We start from the raw sequence: 27,089 nt of genomic DNA on the forward strand, positions 1-27,089 counted from the left end.
TTCCATTTGCAGAGTATAAAAATGCATCGATTGTAATCCTTTAATATTAAAAAGCAGATTGACTGCCCCAAGACAAGTAAGCACAACTCAGATCCAGATTTTAAATACACTCTAAAAAGAACTCAAGCTCCTTAGAAAAATAACAGATTCCAGGATGGAGGCGAGGGAACTGTGAGATAAGGCTAGGAGAGGTAAATGATAGGGGCTCCTTGAAAGCTTAAAATGGTGTGACCCAGACATCCCACTTCTAACTACATACCCAAAAGAAATGAAGGCTAGATGTCTTAGACAGGGTTTCTATTCCTGCACAAACATCATGACCAAGAAGCAAGTTGGGGAGGAAAGGATTTATTCGGCTTACACTTCCATACTGCTGTTCATCACCAAGGAAGTCAGGACTGGAACTCAAGCAGGTCAGGAAGCAGGAGCTGATGCAGAGGCCATGGAGGGATGGTCTTTACTGGCTTGCTTCCCCTGGCTTGCTCAGCCTGCTCTCTCACAGAACCAAGACTACCAGCCCAAAGATGGTCCCACCCACAAGGGGCCTTTCCCCCTTGATCACTAATTGAGAAAATGCCTTAGAGTTGGATCTCATGGAGGCATTTCCTCAACTGAAGCTCCTTTCTCTGTGATAACTCCAGCTGTGTCAAGTTGACACACAAAACCAGCCAGTACACTAGACTTCAGACAGACATTTATACTCCATTGTGGCAGACTGTTCAAACCAGGAGGTAGAAGCAAACATGATGTACATCAACAGATAGATGGGGCTAAATCAACTCGGCTCACATATATGCAACGCAGCCTTAAATAATAAATAAAAATGGAAGTGATCAGATAGTAAGAAAACGTGCCTGATGCTCTACTGTTTTAGTAAAGGGCAGCAGAATGCTGGCTGCTGCATGCTGGAAAAGGGAAATGGGCAGGGGTGCTGTCCAGTGGCTATGGTTGTGGATGACGAAAACCGGCCCAGAAATCTACTGTACTTGCATTGAAAATGTTAACATAATGTTTGTTGTCTGTGTGTTTGTTTGTTTTTTAAGATTTATTTATTTATTTGTTTTATATGAGTACACTGTCACTTTCTTCAAACACCCCAGAAGAGGGCATCAGAGTCTGTTACAAATGGTTGTGAGCCACCATGTGGTTGCAGGGAATTGAATTCAGGACCTCTGAAAGAGCAGTTAGCGCTCTTAACCACTGAGCCATCTCTCCAGCCCACTGTGTTTTTACAACTTAAAAAAAATGAGGTATGTAAAAAGGGAACAAAAGTCAACTAGAAACAACTTATAAAACAGTGAAATACTCTTAAGAATAAATACCAGCATCCATGAGTCTGTGCAAGTGAACAGCTGGCTAAAGTTGTAGGAGAGAGTCACATGACTCCTCCCAAGAGAATCCATTATAGAAGAAATTACAAAACTGGCACTAGAGCTAACCTCCGAGTGTAGGTAATGCTTCATGGCCATCTAACATGAACCCAGTGAAAGCGATAGTTTTTGAATGTATTCAGAATGGACAGTTTAAACCTGAAGCAGCAGAAGACAGAACAGAGAACACTGCGCTGCGAGGGAGAGACTCGTGTTCTATTCTTTTCCTTGGGGTGGGGGTGGGGACCACCAATATTCCTGAACTTTCAGAAAGAGAAGACTAGAACAGAAGGAACAAAGACTCTGGTGTAAGGATGTTCTTTGGGAAACAAAGAATGGCTAATGTTATGAAAACAGCTTTCTCTTGTTCAAACACAGTAAAACTCTAAAAGCCCAGGAAGCTATCTATCTACTCAGTACCTGTGAGCTACTCAAGTCTGTAAGGCATCCATGCTGGTTTGAATGAGATGCCCCCAAAAGCCTTGGGCACTTGAATAGTTGAATCCCCAGTTGGAAGCTGTGGGGACTAGGAACTATGGCCTTGCTAAAGGAAGTATGTCACTGGGGGTAGACTCTCAGGTTTCAAAATACTTTTGCCAGTTCAAACTTACCTTTTTGCTTCCTGTTTGTGGACTGAGATGTGGGCACTCGCTCAGCTGTTCCAGTGCCATGTCCGCCAGCTGCCTGCCCAAGACAGTGATAGACTCACACTTCTACAGCTCTAAGGCCCAATAAACCCTTCTGTAAGTTGCATTGGCTACAGTGTTTTATCAGTGCAATAGAAAAGTAACTGAGATAGCATAGGATTTTTCTCTAATAACACTGTAGCTAGAATACAGAAGTGGTATTAAAGATCAAAGTCAAGTTATCAGAGTTCATCCAAAAATTAGTTTAAACAAATAATTACAGGGTTGCATTATTTTCTTGTGGTGGTGACATGCTCTGGGGACTGCTGCCAGGGCCTCACACATGCTAAGCAAGTACTTTAGCCCTGAGCTACATCCTCAGCCCTGTAAGCCTGCATTATTACATTCTTTGTAGGTCTAAATTTTTATATTACAGATCACACTTAAAGTTGAATAGTTAGGGAGGAGGGCAAGCTGAAGAATCTATTCTCATCAGAGAGAACTTTCAAAATGAACAGAGATGGAATCTTTAAATAGCTGCTGATACCTGATGATGTAAGAAGTCAAAACTCCTATATCTGTTAACTACTCCGTCTCTGGCAAACTCCTTATCAAGAAGTTCCCAAGTAGTGATCTTTTGCCATTACTTACCCACCTACCCTTTCCAACCCTTCTAAAGACAATAGAAATATCAATGAGTTTTTAAATCTACAGTAGGTTCCCACATCTAAAAAAAAAATTCCAAAACCTTCTGGTCCTAAAATAGTACTTTAGACTCTATTAGTTTAAGAGAATTAATGTACTTGGCAAACATCAACCAATAGCTTTAAATAAACATTTACTAAACCTATCACTTGTGCCAGTAACCGACCAGATTGTATTTTGGAGCTCTGACCCTGACCCCTGGACATGAAGACATGGCTATTGCAATCAGAGCAGCTGTGATCACCCACAGGCAATCCTCATTAACATTCTCTCACAGAAAGCGGGTAGAGGTTTGTTAGTTATGATTTTACTGCTGTGAATGGACACCATGACCAAGGCAACACTTATAACAACATTTAACTGGGGCTCACTTACAGGTTCAGAGGTTTAGTCCTCCTTCATCATCAAGGTGGGAGCAGGGCAGCATCTAGGCAGGCATGATGCGGACAGAGCTGAGAGTTCTTCATCTGAAGGCTACTAGTGGAAGACTGACTTCCAGGCAGCTAGGAGTAGGGTCTTAGAACCCACACCCACATAACACACCTAACCCAACATGGCCACACATACTCCAAAGGCCACACCTCTAAATAATGCCACTCCCTGAGCCTAGCATACACAAACCATCACAGGGGTGAAGGGTCTGCTCACCAGGCAATTAATGAAGGGCTCAAGAGTTAATACGGCACTCAAGGAAGTGGGGGAAGGTGAGGCCCCACCCTCCCCAAGAATATATAAGAAGTTAGTAATCACTGAGAGGGAGACTCTTCGTTGATGGTGCTGCCTATGAATTACCCATAAATCTCCCATAGGTAACTCCTCAGCCAAAGTAAGCTCACAGGCTCACCAAGCTCACTTGACGAAAGCATGTCCTCAGCCTATCACTGGTCTGCTACCTGGAATGAATTCACAGCTAGTCATCCCTCTCCATGAGAAGTCACAGACAGCTTAGCAGAAAAGGGCCTGTCAGAGAAACTGAGTTACTAAAGAGCTACAGCTCCCAACAAGTTTCTTTACATTAATAGTGAATAGCTCTGAAGCAAGTAAAAAAAAAAAAAAATGCCATCTGCAATCCAAATTCCTTTTAGTAAATCTTCCAAGGAAAGTAAATTATCCTTTCTTAACCTAAGAGACAGTTAGTTAAGAGAATAATCATCAGAAACTGTTACAGCTAAAAAGAACCTTAAACATTGTTTAGTTCAAGTGGTCTTATTGCCCAAAATATAAACACTAAAGATTATGTAAATTATTTAAGGTCACTTGCTTAAATATAAAATAAAAAATGAAAGTAAGGGTCCTGTATTGTAAAATGTTTCAAAAAAAAAATTGAGACTCCCACTCTTCCCTACTTAACACTGACATAAGCTTGAAGATACAGACTCCATCCTGTCAAGAAGGGAAGATAGTAAAACCTTTTCCCCTGAGCTCAAAGCTCAAAGGAATAATCCGGGGTGGTGAGGGGCCCCGGCTCAGGGCCCTGTATATACTAAACAAGTAATATTGGACATAGCCTGAGCTATGCCTACAGCTGAGGAATAAAGTACTTTAAGAAGACTAGGACTGAAACTAAAAGTTTCACTGCCCATATTAAGTGGCTTTATATTAAATATAGGATGTAAAACCAAAACAGCAGCATTTTTTTTAAAAATGGCTCAAGAACAAGTGAGTTCAGAACTACGCTACCAAAATGTTAAGTACGAGCATGCATTAGACTGTTCTGAAATTTTATAGATGAAACTATCCAGAGACCTAATCAAAATGAATCATCTTGCCTGGTGAGGCAGTCAGGAAAGCCCGACAGCACCTATCATCGGCTCCCTTTGTTCATACTTGAGTGCCAGACTGAGAGCCTAATGAGACAGCAGCGCACACGTGCTCACAGGCTGCTCTGGCTCCTGTAGGCTATAGCACAGTAACTGTCTCTACGACTGTATTATGTCAACAAACGTCCAATAGGGGCTCACATGCTTACTATGAGCCCCTATGTACCCCTGAAAGACATATAGTAACAAGAACAAGGCAAAATCATGCTTGAGAAATTAATGACAGAGTTTTATCAATCTTTCGTCTGTGATGAGATGTCAGGAAGATATGGAGGAAAATATAAATCTATAAACATGTACACAGCATGGTAAAGAAATACAAAGATTCAGAAAATTAAATACACTATCTTGAAGATTTCTCAAACTGAAAGCATGATCAATTTTAAGGAAAACTAGACAATGGATGTTATAAACTGGAGAAGATTCAAAAGAAATACTCGTTGACATTTGACATAAAATCAATAGCTTTATCTTAACAAAGGATTATTACATTGTTCTAACTTCTTAATCTTAGAAACCAGCACCAAAGAAAAGCAGCATAGACAGGGCTATGGCCTTCTGACAGACTTGCACATTAAATAGGCTAAAAATATAAGACAAAGAAATTCCTTTAAAAAGAAATCTGAATACTTTGGAAAGAAATCTCCCAGTATTACTAGGATATTGATAAAGCAGAGGAAGCTATCCGCAGAGGAAAACGCAGCCCAGCAATTGCAGGTTCAGAATATGAAACAGAACATTCACCAACTGCCAAGGTTTCAACACAGCACAGACAATAAGACCTCCTTATTCAAAAATGCTTGGTACTGAAAGGCTTTAATAATCTGTCTCTCTTCCTTGGGGGGCGGGCAGTGCCAGGTATAATGAGATCTGGACTACATAACTTACAGTTACTGTATTATTAAAGTAAAGGAACTTAAGAGATTACAAACAAATTTACACAGGTCCAAGACAAGAACAGCAGTAAATACCAAGTGTAGCTACACTATCAGAAAAGGCGAGGGGGCAAACAAAAAGCACTATAAAAACAAACTGAAGAAATTGTAGTTATTAGATACTATTTTGCTAAAAGAGTAATCAAAACTTAATTGTTTCCCAATTACTTAAATGCATGTACAATGAGAAAGCATCATCAAGAAAACCCAGCCTAACTGGATAGGGTGATGCAGTCTTGTAATCTCCCAACACTTGGAGAGCAAGGCAGGAAGGTGACAATGAGGACAGTCTGGGCAACGTTAGACACCCATTCTCAAAGACTAAAAACAACACAACACAAACAAAACCAAGCTAACAGTGCGTTGTTAACGTTATATCACAGCAAAGAATATTTTAAAGTATCCGTGACTTGGTTTTGCTATTAGTAAGCAGGTACTAGATGCAAACCATGTTTGGGGCTGACCAAGAAGATGTGAATGTTGTCAAAACAACAATGGTTTCCAATAACTATAAGGTCATATAAAAGAGAAATAAAGGTTTTTGACATTTCCCTTTCCAGAAAACTGGAAACTTCTTTCTGCTGCTCCAAGCAGCTGTAAACCCTCACTCCAGTTGCAACTGGACAGTCTGCCCAGCCGTGAGGGAGCATTCCCACGCTCTGCAGAGGCAGCAGGACGAGCAGGAGCTTGCTCCTTTAACCACCACCCACTGCTGCGGAGCTGCGGAAGCAGACTCTCCTCACCTACACGTCTTTATATGGAAGGAGCATGGCGCCACTGGTTTTTTAAGTGACATCATTAATATCATCCTGTGCCCTGCCTCTATTTGTAGAGGATGTTTGTAAGTGTCAAGAAAATCTACCTGTCCACAGCTCTGTAAAAAAAAGAATCCGGACTAAAATCTCGGGCTCTCTGTTCTCCCTGGTTTCTCTGAATCCTTACTCAACTCAACACTCCCAGCACCTGTCACTTGGACAAAAAGAAGAAACAGATCCAAGGCACCTACCCCCTGGAGGAGCAGAGGCCGGTGTGGAGAAGTGTTCTGAGCTCCTCTGTCCTCCACTCTAAACACAAAGCTGCTCTGCCATAGAATAATCTCACAGATAACTCTCTCTCTCTTCTCAACTCTAAGTCTTCAGAAGCAAACAGGGTTCCCATAGCTGGTGCTCCGTACAGCCCCAGCAATAAGCAGCTCCCACTCCTACACCTAACACAGCTGGGACGCTCTCTTAGAAGACAGGGTTGGAAGGGATATTACCATCCACACCAGGTCAGAGGAATCAATCAGGAGTCTAACACTACAACTTTAAAATTACACACAACTTTGATATTAGCTGCTTAGTCACTCTCAAGTACACAAGAATGGACACACAGGAACATGTGCTTTCATAACCACTAGTAGTCTCAGGGTAGAAAAGGAAGGCTTTTCCTCCTCAGGTTATGAAAGATGAATCTAGATGAAGTGCTGTGCTCTTAACACAACTCAGTCTGCCATCCATGAGCAACTTTACACATTAGTATAAAAGGGAATTAATAAGCAAGATATAGTCCTTGCAAGGCACAGACAAACTTTAGTCCCAACCCTCTGAGGTTAAATACAGCCCAGGACAACAGAGCCTGGGCAACACAGTCATGATTGGGGGTTGGGGGATGGGGAGAAGAAAGAAAGGGTCGGGGGGGGGGGAAGGCAGTGGGGAGAAATTGGAGTAACTGTGCCCCAATTCGAGACGCAGCCCATGTGAGAGAAACAATTCAATACTATTAATGATATTCCACTACTCTTGCATTCAGGAACCTAGCATAACTGTCTCCTGAGAGGCTTCATCGAGCAGTGGATGGAGGCAGACGCAGCATGTATTACATACAGCCTTACCTACACATCTGCGTATGGAAGAAGTGTGGTGCCATTGTTAAAAATGTGACATCATTAATATCAGCCTGTGCTCCGCCTCTATTTGTAGAAGATGATTCTAAGTGTCAAGGCAGAGCTCAAAGAGTTTTGTTGAAGACTCAGGGATACAAGTGAGAAAGCCAGAGAGGTCGAGGATACCAAAAGAAGACCTCAACTAACTTGAGCCCATGGGGATTCACAGAGCCTAGGCCACCAACCAGGGAGCACACAGGAGCTAGACCTAGACCCCTATACATTGGAGCAGAGGCTAAGTCTCTCTTCCCTGCCCTTTCCCTTTCCCTCTACCTGGACTGCCTGGTTGGGCCTCAGTGGGACAGGATCTGCTTAATCCTGCTAGGATGAGATGTCCCAGGGTGGGGTGTTACCCAAGGGTAGAGTGCCCAAAGGCAATGGGGGGAGGGGGATTCTTAAGGGAAGCCCTGGGAAGGAAGGGGATAGGACTGTGATCAGGATGTAAAGTGAATAAAAAATTATTGGAAGAAAAAAATAGGAGTAACTATTGTATTCTAGATATGTCTGAGGGGTTACACAACTAACAGCTGTGTGCTAGCTAGAACCCAAAACCTTGTACATGTTAAGCAAAGGGCAGATAATACCATCGGGAAGAAGAAGAGAAGGGGAGAGGACAAACAAGACCACTGTATATACAATAAGTGTTATTAAACCAATTATTATGTAATCATTGCATGAATAAATTCTCATTTCTCTAACTGAATCCCCCTCAACTACCATGACTTTGACTAAATTTATGTGTCTAAAATAATACACCTGGAAATGGGGAGGAGAATAGACTCTGTAAGAAGCAAGAAGCAATGCTTGTCTTTTCAAACCAATTAATTGGTCAGAATAAACAAACAACAAAACCAAATACTGAATTTTTTTAAACATCTCTAGATGATAATAAATTAAGCATTTTCCCTCTTGTATAAAATTTCACCAGCTGCTCTTCCAGAGGTCCTGAGTTCAATTCTCAGCAAGCACAGGATAGCTCACAACCATCTGTAATGATTCTAATGCCCTATTCTGGCATGTAGGTATATATGCAGATATAGCACTCATATACATAAAATAAATAAATGAATCTTTTTTAAAAAAGGAAAAAAAATCTCAAAACTAGACCCTTCTTCTAGGATACATAAGCTTTTAACTGTTTCCCATACGATTATGTAGAGTCCACACCTGACCCACAGCACACACTGTGAAGGGCTAGGGCTGATGAGTGATGTGTACTTAAGCAAACAAAACCAGCAGCCTCTCTGAAATGTCAATCTATCACCTCTGCCACGTTAGCACTCCCTTCCAGCTGTCAAAGATCCAAATTCTAACCTGGACTGGGATGGGGGATGGTAAGTGAAACTGTAATAACCCGGAGGAATGTTACACGGGCCAGACAGAGCTTTGCTAATAGAAACCAGCTGTTGGGAATGCAATTTCCAATATTTGGGACTGGTGAAGTATTAATGGGTTCCTTCAATTCCAAGTTTCCACTCTAGAAGGAAGGCCCTTTAATCCATTATTCCCTGAGTGTCCTTGGCATGCCTCAGAATTACCTTTCTAAAATAACTGCCCCACAGTTCCAACTATGTATCCATAAGGTAGGGGCAGAGGCTGTCTATAGAGTCCTTTTCTTCAAAGTAATTCCTTATATGAAAAGCCATGCATCCCTAAAAGGACAGCATCAAGGATGTGTTATTTACAAAACATTGTGATAAAATATTTACCACTGGTTATTTTCGCTGTAATTTTATTTCCCACAAACTTAATTCTATCAGTTGGTAAAAATTTTTTCCCAGGATTTGGCTATTCCTTCCATATAGTCCACACATCAATCTAAAACTTGTTTTTAATGTGGTACAGTGGCACATACCTACAATCTCAGCACTTGGAAACTAACACAGAAGAACCATGGGACTGAACTAGCTTGGTCTATACAGTGAAACCATGTCTACATAAACAAGATGTTTGCTTTCATGTAACCAACTGAATACTTACTATATCCTGCCACCAAATCCAACACCCAAAACAACAAAAAGTTGCACACATGCATGCATGCACCCACGTGCATTTTGCTTTCCTGACTTAAGACTGCCAGGTTTGCCTATGTGGATCTTATATAATTTTGGTTTGCAGAAAACAGGCTGTAGAAAATTTAGGCAGGAACTTCACTCAAAACAAAGCCAATCATTTACAAAAGCTGCTAAGACCAGAAACAACAGAATCCACATTTCCTGTACCTACGAAACTCAGAAACCCTAGGATTAGCTGCAAGACAACCTACTGTCCTGAGATCTGTGAACATGGAGGAAGATTTCTGGAAATGATATCCTGGAATTCCAGACAACTGCTCAGAGGCTATGTGAACCAAAGTACTACTGGCCTAGAAACCATTATAAAATTGGTTTTAAATATTTTTAAAAAGAAACAAACCTCAATTTTGTCTGTTTTGGCATCTCCCCAGTATATTGTGCCTTCATCATAATCCAGGGCTAAGCCGTTTGGCCAACCAAGGGAAGTGTTGACAAGAACTACTCGGTCAGATCCGTCCAGAGCAGCTCGCTCTATTTTTGGGATTTCTCCCCAGTCTGTCCAATACATGTACCTATAAAGACAGAAAATCAATCAATCAATCAATCAATCAATCAATCAATCAATCAATCCTGAGCTGAAAGCAGAGAACAAAAGTGAAGCCCACTGTACACATTACATTACCAATGTAATTATCAATGCCATGGGAGGAGGGAAGAAAAATAATAGGACTTAAGCTTCGGTAGAGAGCGTTTCTAATGTTCATCACAGCAGTATACAAGTACACTCCCAGATCAAAACTGCTCTCTGGAGTTGATGGAAATGTCTCCCAATGGACTCTCATTAGACTCCATTACTACACATATTTTTTTTCTACTATATTTCTCTTTCTTGCCATGTCATGCCACTCTGCTTGATGGCTTGTCAACTCTGGTAGAGAAAGTTACCTAGTACAACTAGTCAGGTGACAAACTGAATCCCCAAATAACTAACACTCTCTGTGGTTCTAAGTGACAGCTGAGGCTCCTGGATGGAAGTGGCTCCAAGGCACTGGTGTAAACTGAGGCATATATCTGTCAATGTATCAGCCCTCAAATAGGCTCACAGAAATGTGAGTCACTCACAAGAACTATACAGTAACATAATTCCCACAGGAACAACTGAATAGGATAAAATCAAATCTGCTGGGGAAAGGGCACAGAGTTTTGAAAATAATTTCTTTCCATATTTTTTCATGACCAAGATATCGATCTGAGCAAAACGTACAAACCACACCCAGATCAGTGAGTCGAGCTTAACTCAGAAATAAGTTAGTCAAGATAGTCAGAAGCCTTTTACTGTGTCAATCCTGTGAGACCATATTCTAATCGCTACACTCTAAAGCGGATGCAAACTGTTTACAGAAAAACAACTGACTCCAAGAGTTCATGTCACCTGAACTGTGTCTCTAGGTACCTGTAGAAAACAGATTGCTAATGTCAGCACTTCTTACCCAACCATGGGATCTAACACGATAGCCCGGGGCTCCTCTAAGTCCTCTGAAATCAAGATCTTCCTCATGGTCCCATTGAGCCTTGTCACTTCTATACGATCCGTGCCAGTGTCTGTCCAGTACAGGTTCCTTGCAACCCAGTCAACAGCAATACCATCAGGATGAGCAATCTGGGCCGTGACCACAAACTGACTGCCAGATCCATCTATGAAGGAGCGACGGATAGCCCTCACTTCGTCATCCGTCCAGTATATGTAGCCTTCTACAGGGTCATAGTCTATGGCAATGGCATGCCGGATATCTTCTAACTGCAGAACAATGTCAGTAAAATCGGGTGTATCCAAAGAAATTCGCCTCAAGTCTGTCCGTCGGGCTAACAGCAATAGTTCAGTGGCACCTAAATCAACAAAGAAAAATCAACCAAACATTGGAAAGCCACAGGCAAAATTTAGTCACTCTCTATAAAAGAATGCAGATGTCTTCAGGAATAAAAATTAACTGAATTTAAAAGAATACCAACTAGAGTAGAACTAGAAAGTGCTACTGTGAAGCAGAAGAGTCAGGTCAAGTGCCATAGTAGTTAACCTCTCCAAATCAGGCTTGGCCCACACTTGTGATTTACTAACAGCTCCTGGACAATAAGGGCATGTAGAAATGATCACTAGATATTTTATACCTAGTGTGATGGTTTGTATATCCTTGGACCAGGGAGTGGCACCATCTGAAGATGTGGCCTTGTTGGAATAGGTGTGACCTGGTTGGAGTAGGTGTGTCACTGTGGGTGTGGGTGTAAGATCCTCACCCTAGTTGCCTGGAAGTCAGTCTTCCACTAGCAGCCTTTGGATGAAGACATAGAACTCTCAGCTCCTCCTGCGCCATGCCTGCCTGGATTCTGCCATGCTCCCACCTTGATGATAATGGACTGAACCTCTGAACCTGTAAGCCAGCCCCAATTAAATATTGTTTTTTATAAGACTTGCCTTGGTCATGGTGTCTGTTCACAGCAGTAAAACCCTAACTAAGACACCTAGTAACTAAGTATTAATGGAGAAAAAAATATTGCAAAGCACAGATCCTTCATTCAAGATGCATACTTTAAAGGATAAGCTGGGGAAACAGCAGAGTGCTTGCTTTATAAACATGAGGACCCAAGTCTGATCCCCTGAACCCACATACAAAAGGCCAGTCCTGGTGGCAATGCATTGGCTGTCCTCGCAAAGACATAGAGACAGGCAGATCCCTGGGACCACAGCCACCCAGCCTAGCCTAGATGGAAAATTCTATGATACAGTTCTGCCAAGTAGAAGAAAGAAGAAGAAGTAGCAGCAGCAGAAGAAGAAGCAGAAGAAGGAAGGAGGAAGGAGGAGGAGGAAGGAAGAAGGAGAAGAAAGAAGAAAGAAGAAGAAAGAAGGAGAAGAAGAAGAAGAAAGAAGAAAGAAGAAAGAAGAAGAAGGAGAAGGGAAGAAAGGAAGGAAGAAAGGAAGGAAGGAAGGAAGGAAGGAAGGAAGGAAGGAAGGAAGGAAGGAAGGAAGGAAGGAAGGAAGAAAGAAAGAAAGAAAGAAAGAAAGAAAGAAAGAAAGAAAGAAAGAAAGAAAGAAAGAAAGAAAGAAAGAAATCAAGGAGGTGAATGGCACCTGGGAAGCAACACATGGAGGCTCTCCGGCCTCCGTGTACACCCAAACATATGAACATGTGTGTGCAAAAACATGTTCATACATGTATACACATACACACATGCACATATACACAATGATAAAGAAATCTAGAACAAGAAATGTTTAAAACTGAATTTTGAAATAGAAGAATGTTACAGAATATAAATTCTCTTTCAGTGGCACTGCCGTAAAGGCATATAGAACTATAGCTGACAGACCCGAGGACAGGAGAGGCTGTGCAGATGGGTATGGCAGCACTGGACAAGGATTCTAAGAAGCACACCTGTGGTTAAGAGTACTTGAGTCACTAAAATCTGGTTCAAGTAGGGATACAAGCTGAGACAAACAGAGCCACTCTAAGCCTAGAGTCTGCTAAATGTGTAAAGGTTGCTACAAAAATTAAAGATAAACAGATGTAACATTCACAAAGGTACTGAGTGTAAAAGTATTAAATAAGAATCAACTAATTTATCATTAAAAATAAAGACTGAGTTATAAACCATATTTCTGAAATATTTTAATATGAATTAGGATCCAATGAAAACAATTAAAAATTAGGGTATTAAGCTCAATCTTTTTGTTATTTTTTAATGTTCAGGTCAAACACCAGCAAAATAATCACCTAAGAGGCTAAAAAAATAATATGTAAACTGTTAAAGGAATGAGCAAGGTAAAAGAAAAAAAAATCTCAGCTAAAATATGTGTCTAAAAAGTGCTGGCATATAAACCTAAACATGAATTTGGAGTTATAACTGCAAATGCAGAACGAGGAGTGACAAGCTTCAGTATGAGCTGTCGGCCTGAGTGCTGATTATATACAAATTCTAAACTGCAGGAAACACAACCCAACTGTGACCGCAGGCAGGGCAGGAATAATTCTGCACAGCCCACTGCCCCTGCTGACGGCAAAAGAGTCCGTTCAGCTTCACAAGCAATCACAGAACTACTGATTTGAGCACAGTGATCAAAACAATATAAATAACTGAAGGCTACTAGATGCCGAATATGCATCTGAAACCCAAGGCCGGCTAACCATACACACGTGTACCACTGTGAGGGACGAGACAAACCTCCCTCATGTTCAAAGTCAAGGTACACTTCTAAACAGAAAAGCAATGTTACAAATATCCTCTGTTTAAATTGAAACCAAATCACGGTTCACCATGGAAACCATCTGACAAGAGTCAGCCAGCTTCACCTTTGACTACAAGGATAATTTATCAATGCCAACTCCTAGTAAACATCCACTAAGTTGTCTCAATTCCATCTCACTGACTCGCTGGCCTCCTTGCCGGGAACTAACTAACCATCTCTCTCTCTCTCTCTCTCTCTCTCTCTCTCTCTCACACACACACACACACACACACACACACACACACACACACACACACACACACACACAGAGAGCTCTGGAATGAAGGCTTCTGCTTCTCAGAGGTAGATGAAGAAGCCACTGCACATGTAACAGTTTTCCTACCAGGTTTTGCTAGCTGCCAGAGAATGGTGGCCCACAGGGGGAAGAATGAGTAACACCCTCGTTCAGAGAAAGAAGAGCTGGGCTCCAAACTACAAGCCCTGCACTGCCCTGGACCAGTGCCTTCTCCAACATGCCTCTTTCTATAGGAAATTAAGAGTGAGGAGAAGAGGCGAAGTGGACAGTTAAGCTGAAAACATAAAACTTACTTTAATAGTACAGTAAGGAATTTTTTTCTTAATGTACTCATCATTAAAGAGCAGTCAAAAATATCTTTTAATCACTAAATAAAAACCTCATGTATCTCATTTTATTCTTCCTGGACTACAGTTTAATGACTGACTGTCTTCAGTTTATCTCCAAGGGCTACATGCCTGTATGAGACACAGTGCTCTCTTCTCACAATACTTAACTGAGATTTCAGTGGCTGTGAAATTTGACAAAGAGGAGAAATAGTATTTAAATATTTAATTAGTACTGAGTAAGTATTTAATATGAATTAGCATTTAATAATTATTTAGATAGTACTTAAGAAACAGCATGTTTTATGTTAAATGAAACAACATAAAATAAAAATAAAAGATGTCACAAAACATAAGCCATCCCTGCTATTAGCCACTTGAGTGACTAGCCTCCCAAAGTACTGCCAACTCTAGAGCTTACAAAAGAAATATAAAATTGCCCATAGAGAATCCAGCTGCTCTCAGATCCCAGCCCCTACTTGGATAATAACCATCTTACCATCTTTGCAGGTCTTTCCATTCTCCAGCAGCTTGACCCCAGTTGGGCAAGCACACTGATAAAAAGGCTTGACTGGAGACATCAAACACAAATGGGAACAACCACCATTATCAATTCCACATGGATTTGTAGCTGTCAAATATAAATCACACTGATTAATACCAATGATTAGGAATGACCTCACTCAGTCTAGATACACAAAGGTTAACAACCATAACATGAGCAACTGTGATAAACCAAAATTACTACCAAATTTCATCCAGGTGTTTGACTACCAAGCATCTGTAAGGAAAGGAATTAATTAGTGAACTCACTTAGCATTTTTCTATCCAAAGAGGAGAAACTAAAAAGAAAAGCAGAAGGCCCCTGTCCTAGTGGCGTTTATAAACCTAACAGTAAGCCAAAATAATAAACTATGAAAATGGGAAGAAAACAAGAAATATAAATATTATATTGCACATTATCTACTACAATCAAGGAGGAAATTAATCTTGGCATTTAAAATTGCATGGGGCCTAGCAGGCATGACAGAAGGGGACATTCTGAACATTTTGGGTGTGGTTAAAAAAGCCTTCAAAATAAAAGCTTAGAGACCAGGCACTGGGGGAGGCAGTAAGGACATTACCAACAGAGGCTAGGGCTTCTGCAGTAGGCGTAGGAACAGGCTGTAGCAGAGCATATGAAAGCCAAGAAACACTGTCAGAATGTTGGAAAGTCATCCCTTGCAACGAATAAGGTGAAAGAGATACGCTCAGTGCACTAGAGGAGGGAAGGGAAATAATGGTAGGCAGGCATGATAGCACACACCCACAATCCCCACATGGGGGGAAGAGCTCAAGGTCCGTCTCAGGTACAATTAAGATGGAGGCCAGTGGGAGCTACATAGGATCCCATTTTTATTTTTAAGTTTTTTAAAGGCTGAGTTGTAGGTTAGTGGTTTGGGTAGTTGTCTAGAATGTCTAGCATCAGCCTCTAGCACTGCAAAATTAAATGAGAAATAAAGTAAGAAAGAACAAGAGACAGAGACAGAAAAAAAAACAGCCAAGTTTGTGAACACTGCAGTAATGGATACATTCACATAATATTCATGGGAAAGACAATATAATACAGAGAGCAACATAAGACAAGAACATAAAACATAACATCAAAAATAACTAAAATTCTCAAACTAGTAAAACAAAGGATCAACTGTGATGTTTAAAATAGGGTTCAGAGACTTTCTGATGACTAGCCATGCGAATACAAAGTTCACAATGGTCTAAACAAATATTTATTTTTATGTAGATTAACACATCTATCTTAAAATGGGCTCATGGTCATTGAATAACACTCAATATTTTATTATCTCCCCCTCTAAATGGAAAGAGCTAATACCCAACAACTCAGGATCCAAGCACTTTTCCTTTTGGCTATAAAAACTATTTGAATTACACTCAGACACAGCCAGACACTTACTGACACACCAGTGCCAAGCATTCTGCATTCTCAAATTCCTTTTAATCCCGAATCCATTCCTCTCCTACAAGGGATCATTGTTAGCAGACACAGACCCAAGTATTTGAAAAGGGTAACCCAAACCAGAAGCAAGCTGAAAAAAAAACTGCATAAGAGCAAGAGGAAGAACACACGCCAATGTCTAAGCAGGTAGTTTATTTACACTGCACATGTAGGTGCTGGAATTCACAAGCTAGGTTAACAGAAGTTTCCTAGTAAGCTGGTATTTTTTGAGCACACTCACATGAACACATTCAAATATAGTAAGAAAATAATATGAACAAGAAATGCATTTATGCATAAACAGCAGATGAGCTGTCTCAATTTTAATTCATTGCTGTTCTCTTGTATCACCCCAACCCCCAATGAAAGACAAGACATGACATGGGGAAGGGTATCAGGTGACAAGGTTCTAGAGTTCGGTGTCTAACCTGAGCTCTATGTGCACGCTGTGCTTGTTACTCCTTCGCCACCTTGGATATGCCCTTCCTCCTTCTGTGCCTCACTCAAGCCAGACATCAGAGTGCTTACAGAGCTGTTCCAAACTGGAATTTAAAAATCCAGATCACTTACCATTTGGCTGCCTCTGTTGGCTGAAAGCATGTATATCCATGGGAGAGAAGATGTTAGAATGAATTTCACGCAGACCCTCGCCAGTATATTTGTTGCAAGCCAAAATAGAGTGTGTATTCCAGTCAGTCCAGTACAATGTGTCCTCAAATAACGTCAAGGCAAAAGGATGTGGAAGGGAACCTTTAACCACTGCCTGCCTGTTAACACAAAAAGAAAAACTCACACTTCAAATTTTTTCTTTTATGACTTCAACACTGAAAACAGTTCACACCAATACATAAACATACTAAGGAAAATACATGTAGATTAAATTCATCTGTGAAAAACAATTTGAATAGCAAATTCAAATATATTTATGTTGTCAAAAAAACATACTGAACACTCAGAATGGTCCCTGCCTTGGAAGTAGGCAAACTAAGTCACAAGACACAGAAGCCCAAATCTCTTAACATTGCTGTCAGCCTCCCTTCTCAAAAACTGCCTTCGCACTCATATTTTCTATTCTTCCATGAAAAATAAGCAATGAAGAAGTCCCAGGGATGACAGCTGGCAACCCAGAAGACGGAAAAGGCAACAAGGTCTGCCCCTCCTTGATACTCAAGAGCAAAGAGCCTGAGCCTAGTTTTCGATCTTATGATTTTAATAATTGCCACTGAAGGCATTCACGTGATGCTAAAAAAGATAGGCCTCAGTCTAGCTCCAAAATGTGACTGCAGAAATGACACACAAAATCTAAGCTAGTTTGCTCATTTTTATTGTATAATTTATTAAACCTCTCAGTTCAGACAACTAAAAATGTCCTGAATTGGCACAGTATGTTCATAATACAGAACCAGAATTTCATAAACAAAACAAACTGTAAAGAGAGAGAGACTTAGTCCTCACACCACAGCACTTGGCAGAGTGTCAGAGTTGTGCAATTAGTAAATGTTCTAGACACAATGAATAAATCATGAATTTAGTCAAACAAACATTTAAGACAATAAATGCTTTGGTATTTTCATAAACCCATATTTTCAAGTACTCAGCCTTGGGGAGGAAGGGGAGACCACACACCTACGCATAAGGTACTGAAAAAACAAAGTATCAAATGTTAGGAAGAGACTTAACTTTAGGTTCACCCGGTGACTTCAAGGTCTCTAGCATCTACTTGAAAGCCAAAGTCAAGGACAGCGGATATCTAAGTGACATCAGTGTCTGTTACACATGAACTAGTACTGACCTAAAGTGTCATAAATTCAAGACAGATTTTATTTTAAAATCTTGAGTACAAGATAAAGATGACTGATTTATATTTTAAAGCATCATACCGACTAACTGATCTACATCAATTTTCTCCTTTCATTTTCCTTAATTTTTCTTCTTTAGAAGATTAATTTTCCTTCTCCTCTCTCAAAAAGAATGTTTCCAATAACTGTTCCTAAGTATTTTCTTCCTTTTTAAAAAGTAAATTAAACTATTGTATTTTTAAATAGGTCAGCATATTTTACATCAGTCCTCCAAAGTTGATTATGGTGAGACACAAACTGAAATGACACCTGTACAAAGCAGAAATACAAACAAAAAATAGAGACTAGCACAAACCAAGTGACTCTTCATGGGGAAGGGGCACTTTATCGCCATCCTGAAAACCTGCACGGTCCATAACAAAACCTTTTCTAAAAATGAGAAAAAAGCTTTTAAACTCCTTTGTACCTTTCTAAATACAAAGTTAAGATTCATTCTAATAAACAGGAAAACAAACTCTGTGTAAAAGCCATAAGTAAAAGCACACTAAAAACAGAACAGACTAGAAGTGGCTCAGAGGCTAAAGTAATTTTTGCTCTTGTTGAGGACAGGGATTAGGTTTCCAGAATCCACAAAGTGGTTTACAACTATTTGCAACTCCAGGTACAGAGAGCCAATGCTGTCTTCTGTGGGCACCAGGTATGCACATGGTGAAGAGACACGTGCAGGAATAATACTTACATATGAAGTAAAATAAATAAATCTACTTTAAAAATTATAAAGAGATAAAAACATAACAAATTATATTAACCTTTCAAAATTCAAAATCTCTGAAAGAAATGAAGAACAAAGAGAACAACAGATAGGGCAATACAAAACCTCTATGGTTTTCCTTTCTTCTAACCCTGATTTAAAAACGGGTCGTTAGACTGAACAAACCCAGAGTTGTGTAGGAATAATGTTATGGTGCACTGTGTAAAGGTTCAAATGCTTGAGTTCTGTCTCGCCTGCATTATTACAATCCTTATTCAGAAAATCTCCTGTCTCAATCTTGTGTAAACACCAGTTCCCAAGTGTTCCCTGATGTTCAATACAGAGAGCTTAACAGCCAATGACTGAGCAGGGAATAGAATAGGGCTGGACTTCCTGCCAGCCGGGGGAGGAGATGGAGGAAGAGGAAATAGGGGATTAACCATGGGGAGAGAGTCCAGGAGAGACTTCCGAGCAAACACCTAGAGCAGAGAAAGCCATAGTGGACCTTGGCTTGGGGCGGAGTTGGGGGGGGGGGGGAGCAGCCAGATTAGTTTAGAGGATTAAAATAGAGCAATACTACTCAGGTGTGCCTTTAAAGCATGTTAAATAAATAATAGTCCAGTCTCAATTTTTTGGGAGCTAGCTGGGTAAGAAGAACACTGTAACACACATATTATAAAGCCCCAACAGTTAAATTCAGGCTGTCCATAAGAAACATACTTTAGACACAAAGACTGCAAAAGGTTAAAAGTAAAAATCACAGCAAACACAGACTGACTGCAGACAGCACACTGAGTAGGAAAAATAAAGCACTGGAGATAGACATTGTGTGGGAAAGATCAAATGACAAGAACACACAGCTACAATCCTGTGCACAGAAACAACCTGAGCGCTGAAACTATGGGAAGTGGTGCCTAGCACTCCGTTCTCTAGAAAACCATGTGCCGTACATACTAACTCACCATCTATAAAACACTCCAGAGAGACAGTGCTCTCAGTACGCTCGGCATATTTGGAAGGCTGGGCCTTGTGCATGTCTGCCTTTTGTTTTCTTCAAGTCCTGAGAACTGAGTTCGGGGCCTTGCATACAGGAAGCACGAGCTCCCCACCACTCGTGCTCCCCACCACTCATGCTCCCCACCACTCATGCTCCCCACCACTCGTGCTCCCCACCACTCGTGCTCCCCACCACTCATGCTCCCCACCACTCTGCTCTACCCCAACTCCACGCATTGCTCATCAAAACGCTGAACTCTTAGGTGACTGGCTCAGAAACATGATGCTTGCTACCACTCCTAAAGACCTGTATTCAATCTCCAGCACTAAAATACATCATACACACTAATGCGTGTCTTGCCCAGTGACAGGCTTATACTACCAGTCCTCCAGGGAAAGAGGACTGTGAGCCAGCTGCAACTATGTGGTGAGACCTGCCTTACCAGTCAATAAATACTAAAGTTATAAAAAGTGCTACACAAAGTTATACTGCAGAAACTAAAAACGGGGACTGGAAAGATGGCTCGTCAGTTAGGAGGACTTACTGCTCCTACAAAGACCTGGTTGGCTTTCTAGAAGCCCACATTGGCTGACAACAATCCAGGTCCAGGGGAACAGATGCCCTCTTCTGACTTCCATAGGAAACAAGTACACACAAGGTACACACACATTCAGAAAAAACACTCACTCATAAAATAAATAAATCTTTACAAAAGAAAGAAAAATGGATAAAGAGCCAAGAAATTAAATTTCTTTTTCAATCTTTCATTGTCTAACTTCTTCCTCATATTCTTCTAAATAAGCAATACGTCACAATACACAATGTCTCGTATCTATAATTATAGCACTCTAGGGGCTAAGGCAGAAACATTACTCCAAATCTGAAGCCTGCGTAGTGAGAACCAGCTCAAAATATGAAAAACAAAACAAAACAAAAAAGCAACCGTTCAAAGAGATCACAAGATAAGTAAAATATTGAGCTAAAACAAAACACAAACACAATGCATAGAAAAGTGTGAGTAGCCACCACAGCGGTTAAGTGAGGGAAATGCCTCTATTAGGAGACAAACGGCAAGTCCATCTCCTTGCAACCTGCCAGGCTAGGGCAGAAATAAGCATGGGAAGTCAATAAAAACGTCATGGGGGAAAAAAAAAATCAATGAAACAGAGAAGAAAGATCAATAACAAAACAGTTGATTCTTTTAAACCATTAACAAAACTGCAAGTTATTAGCTTTGCAAAGGCAAAGGCAAAAAAAAAAAAAAAAAAAAAAAAAGACAGAAAATGTGAAACTAACTGAAAGAACTCCATGACCTTATGTAAGGGGAGCATCATTTCCACACTTCCAGAAATCAGAACACGTAAGGAGCACCATAAACAACTCTGTGCCAACAAATTATTCAACGTATAGGAAATGAAACCCTTCCTAGAAAGAAACCAATTACTAAAATAGATTCCTGGAAGAGGACAGCAGAGCTGCGCACACAAGCCTGTCATTTAAAGGATCCCTAAGAAGAAACAGGCAGGCTCAGACAGCACCACAGACTAAATCTACCAGACACATTTATAACAAACAACAAACTAGGAAAGGAGCACACTCTGTGAGGACATAAAAGGAAAGGAGGCATTTCTCATTCTTAGAGGCTGGTTCTAAGTTAGTAACAAAATCACAAAGACCTCAGAAAAAACTATTTATTAATATCCTTCATGGATAAGGTCATAAAAATCCTCAACAGAACAATATCTAAAAAGAATTATTAACTACCATTAAGTAGAATTTATCCTAAAAATATAAGCTAGGTTCAACAATTTAAAAAAACCAACTAATGCAATTAACAATGTTTATTTAAAAAGTTATTTCTATAGATGTAAAATAAACAGGCAGGATTCATAATCATCCATGACTTAAAATGAAGTCAATAAACCAGGAATAAAAGAAAACTTCTTTAACCTGGTGAAAGTACTTTAAAATCTACGGTTAACACTCTGCTGTGCTAATCTGGCAATAAACACCCCAGAACAGCAGCAGGAGAGAGATGTCTTCTCGTCTGCATTGTATATATCACAGGATCTAGGCCCTGAGATCAATGAGAAGACCCGAAGACCCCCCAGACAACGAGGGAAGCACTGCTGCACCATTCACTCACACATGCCATGACCTGGACACAGAACACACTCATGGCTTTTGCCAATCTTCCCAAACCAAGTAAACCCAACAGGACCTAAGATAAATGATTCAAACCAAAAGTAATTTATATGTCTGCATATAAGCAATGAAAAATAAATGTTTTAATTTTGTTACTAAAAGTAATGGCTAGGAATAAAAGTATCTGCCTCACATGCGTAAGGCCCTTGGTTCAATCTCCAGCACCATAATAATATATAAAACAGAGAGGGGCTGTCAATCTAACTTGATGGCTAAAGGAACTTCCTAGGCCAAGCCTGGCAACCTGACAACCAAAATTGTCCTCTGACCGGCTCACACATATTAAAATTCTTTAAAAATGAGTAATAAATACAGGGCTAAGGATACATAGTTCCGGGGTAAAGCATGCCTGGCAGGCGGGAGGTCTTGGATTCAATCTCCAGCCCCTTAGTATATATTGAGTATACGTAAGTAAAATAATTATATCTTAATACACAAATATGAAACATGGACTTACTTTTTATAGTACACATTAAAAATTTTATTAGGGATACATTTTACAAAAGAGCTTAAGAGATAACTTACACACACATACACAATCAAAAACTAACCATACATCTGATCTAAATGTAAGAATTAAACTAATAAAAAAAAAAAAACCTCTTGGAAGTTTCTCTAATAAAGGAAAAAGCATTTATCACTTTGCATCAGGCGAAGACTACTAGGAGCACCACAAGCAATTTAATAAGAGTAAAAACTGATAATTGGAAAAATTACACATAAAGCAAACATGCCATTAAGAAAATGAAAAGCCAAAAAAAAAGAAAGAAAAAAAAATGAAGGCATAAGCTTGTAGTGACAGAAAACATTCCTAAATCATATGTTCAATGATGAAATCTTACATCAAAATCAAAAAAAAAAAAACTTACAACCCTGTAATAAAACCAATGACTAAACCATTATTAAAATTGACAAAACCAAGGTGGCTGAGCAGATGAGGGCTTTTGCTGCCAACTCCTGATGATCGCTGGGGCCCACACGGTACAAGGAGAGACCTGACAATTAAAAGTTATCCTCTGACCTCCAGATGCCAACCATGGCATGTGCCTCCCCAGCATAAGAATTTTTTTGATTGAGAGAATGTTTCAAAATTATTAACTAGTTGGGTCTCATGAGAAAAATATAAACTATCCATTGGTCCCAAAATGATTATTGGTTGGCCAGAAACAAGGAAAGCGAGTAAACCTGTCGGAGAATGAGAGGAGATACACAACAGAACCAACGGTAGCAAACATGGGTACTGGAGTTCTTTTTTCCCAAAGCTATTATTTTCCTCCTGGTTATAAAAGGAATACGTAGTTGTTCTCTATGAAAAATTTAGAAACGTAAAAATATAAAGGTTATTTTTCTAATCTTTTTATTACATATATTGTATATCATATAAATTTGTAAATATATATACCAATACAAGCAATCTTAATTATCAGTAAATGGAAAAACTGGTTTTTGTTTTTAAAATAAGTGAGACAAAGCAGATTAATTTATAAACCAATGAGATTTGAAATTATAGTTGGTAAACCAGGTAAGGCTAAATCAGAGCCCGCAGCAGACCTGGGATTCCAGGACTGCAATGGCATACCCCACTTTCTGTGGGGTCAGAAGGATCTGAACACTGGTTCGCAGGTTCACTCATGCAGCAAGCGCATTACCAGCTCAGAACACACGGAAGGATTCTTTAAAGGACCAAATTAAAAGCCTATTCTAATTCCCTTTGACACAAAAATATACACTAACTTCTTAAAAACAAACAACCCAAACCATCCGTTTGCTTGGGTTGATATAAAAAGCACGGAGGGCGGGAGATGCTCAGTAGATTAGAGCACTTGCATACATTCATGTGAAACGGAGCCCAGACCCCAGAGTCATAGTAAAGAGACCTGTCCTGGAAATGTCTGTGCCTCTTGTTCTGAGGGATCCAAACCCACAGGCACACGTGTGCACATGCACTCATGCAAACATATACATAAAACCTTATAGCAAGGCAATCTTACCGGTTTGTTCCATCCAGGTTTGATTTATGGATGAAATTAAGTTTTGCATCGGCCCAGTAAAGCTTCCGCTCCTGATAGTCCAGAGTCAGTCCGTTTGGCCAGTAAATCTCTGTGTTTATTATAACGAAGCGACTTGAGCCATCCATCCCAGCACGTTCTATCTTTGGCACTTCTCCCCAGTCTGTCCAGTACATGAACCTAAAAATCATTAAAAAGAAAATTGAAAGTCATGACATAAATAACCACAAAATATTTTTTAATTATTGCTATTACATAAAGCTCTCTCAGAAACAAGAAACTGAAAACAAGCCCTAGACATTTTTCCAAAAATTTAATAATCTACTTGAAACCAACAAAGAAATGAGTAAGACAATTAACACAAGGAATAGAAAAAAACAAGAGATCAAAGTTTACTTGAAAAAAGAACGTTTACATTGTCCCATCACATAACCTACAGATGACTTATTAACCAAGTGAAGACAACTAGCAATACAGGAAGTCTGGAGGACAGTACTCTAATACCAAAACCAAGCTGTGTATGGCAGCAGCAGCAGTCGTGATAAACCTCTCACTGTGGGGTAATGGAAAACACAAGACATGGTTTATGTAGTTTTATACCCCATTCCTGCCCATCCACAGAGAATGACTCGCCTCAATAAAATCCTACAAAGAGCTCAAATAGAGAGACACAAATAGTTCCCCTGATATAAAAGAAAACTGTGCTATGCATCAATTAGCAGCACATCTTTTGAAAGCTAACAGAGGTATTATGACCTCTAAATGAAGGGGCATTCAGGCTAGGAAGATGACTCATCAGGTAAAGGCACTTGAGACCAAGTGTGACAACCTGAGTTTTAGCCCCAGAACCCACATGGGAGGAGACTAACTGCCATTACCTGTCTCTGAACCTCACGAGGACTGCAGCATTTTTACACCCCATACATACACAATAAATGTCTAAGTATGAAACAGCCAATAAATATGCTAAAACCCAAATAGAATTCAGGTATGGAGTGATGACAGTGAACTGCCTGTGCCTGCATCTCCTGGCACTGTCGCTCTTGCTTCAGTGGCCAATCAAAGAAAGGACGGGAGGAAACCCCTGGCTCCCACATATCACTTCCAACAACTCTGCGAAATATACACTGCTCCATGCTACATTTCCAAACAAGGAACGTCAGTGAAGTGCACTTCGGTGTCCAGTCTTACGGCTGGCTACTGGAGCCTGGCAGCAGTGAGAAGACGGGGGCGTAAAGGGAGCACAGAGCAGTGCTTCTGCAGTCCTAATTAACATGGCAGCTTTCCTTTCCTTATGCTGCAAGTGTTTTCATCTACGCACAGCATCTTCAGTATCATTATCTAAGCATTATGCACCTAAAGTCAAGCTGCATGTGAGAGTTTTCACTTTTATACGTAGGACTGGGGTTGATTTTATTTCTACAGTGTTTAAGTGATTACCTTGTGGTCTCAATTGTGGCTGCCCTTGCCTTGAGCTCACTGCAACAGAGACTATACTCACACTCATGGTGTGACTCCTGCTGACATTATAATCAGGACACTCATGGTGTGACTCCTGCTGATGTTACAGTCAGGACACTCACGGTGTGACTCCTGCTGATGTTACAGTCAGGACACTCATGGTGTGACTCCTGCTGATGTTACAGTCAGGACACTCATGGTGTGACTCCTGCTGACGTTACAGTCAGGACACTCATGGTGTGACTCCTGCTGACGTTACAGTCAGGACACTCATGGTGTGACTCCTGCTGACGTTACAGTCAGGACACTCATGGTGTGACTCCTGCTGACGTTACAGTCAGGACACTCATGGTGTGACTCCTGCTGATGTTACAGTCAGGACACTCATGGTGTGACTCCTGCTGACGTTACAGTCAGGCATGCATCACCACCCTAGGCTTTTTCTACTTGTACTTTTCTTTGAGATGGTCTCATGCAGGCTGACCCCAAGCTAACTTTGTAGCTAGGGATGACCCTGAACACCTAATTAATTCTCTTGCTTCCACCTCACAAATACTGGGATCACTGGTCTGCACTGCCAGGCTTGTACTCTGTTCTATTAAGCGTATACTTTGATACACACATCAAACATAAGTTAGGTCAGTTAAAATCAATTATAAAGCTCTGTTGTTCCAGACTACTTCCTCGAACCTCCTACCTCTTAATCTCCACCTTCCTCCTCCTCCTCCTCCTCCTTCTCCTCCTCCTCCTCGTCCTCCACCACCACCACCACCATCACCACCACCACCATCATCACCACCACCACATTTATGAATGTTTTAAGGGATCAATTCATTATGTCACAGCTCTTATGAGTCAGTCAACTCTTAACACACGAGCTTTTTAAACGATCAACTTTATATTCAGACTGTAATAAGTAACAAGCTAGGTAAAAAGATATTTGAACTCATCAACATGATAAAGAATTTTACTCACAATACATAATAGATTTTTACAAATCAATATGAAGGCAAACAATAATACTTTAAGTAGGAGACAAGGATATCTAACTCAGTGGGGGAGCACCTTCCTAGCACTTGTAAGAGGGTAACGCCTAGGGCAGAGGGATGGACTTTGACGTCATTTCATCAAATATTCAAACAGCCAATCTAGCTTGAAAACAGGAATAACCATAATACTTTAAGTTTTGGCAAGTATGTGGTGAGGTGGAAATATAAAGTAGTGTGGCCACTTCAATAAAACACAACTCAGTTCTGGGTTTGTTTGTTTGTTTGTTTGTTTGTTTAATGTTAAACCTGGATTTGTCAAATAACCCAGCAATTTCTCTCTACCCAAGAGGTAAGAAATACTATGTTCATATATAGATTTATACATGAACATTTGTATCAATATTACTAATAGGAAAAATAGAAACCTACAAATCTTTCATTAATAGATGAAATGATAAAAACAAAATTTCCTACCTTCATTCAACAGAACAATATTCAGCAATGGAAAGAAACTACCTACTTGATACATGAATGAGTATGTGATAGTCTTCAAAATACTATCACAAAGTAAAAGAAGGCAGAAAAAAACATATGCTGTTTGATTCCATTCGAATCAACAGTCCATT

The 27,089-nt window shown here is 40.2% G+C and overlaps 1 protein-coding gene across 2 annotated transcripts in view; it reads right to left on the bottom strand.

Annotated features, from left to right (window-relative positions):
* Lrp6 (low density lipoprotein receptor-related protein 6) overlaps positions 1–27,089 on the bottom strand; it is a 120,438-nt gene that overhangs the window by 49,925 nt on the left and 43,424 nt on the right. For both annotated transcript variants that reach the window (NM_008514.4, XM_006505657.4), the window contains 5 exons: positions 23,996–24,193; positions 16,823–17,019; positions 14,756–14,887; positions 10,886–11,282; positions 9,796–9,967 (listed from right to left, as the gene is read on the bottom strand). In NM_008514.4, coding sequence (NP_032540.2) covers positions 9,796–9,967; positions 10,886–11,282; positions 14,756–14,887; positions 16,823–17,019; positions 23,996–24,193 — 1,096 coding nt within the window. The remainder of the gene's footprint in view (positions 1–9,795; positions 9,968–10,885; positions 11,283–14,755; positions 14,888–16,822; positions 17,020–23,995; positions 24,194–27,089) is intronic.

Source organism: Mus musculus, chromosome 6 (genome assembly GCF_000001635.26).
Source record: "Mus musculus strain C57BL/6J chromosome 6, GRCm38.p6 C57BL/6J".
In the NCBI taxonomy this organism is placed as follows: Eukaryota; Metazoa; Chordata; class Mammalia; order Rodentia; family Muridae; genus Mus; species Mus musculus.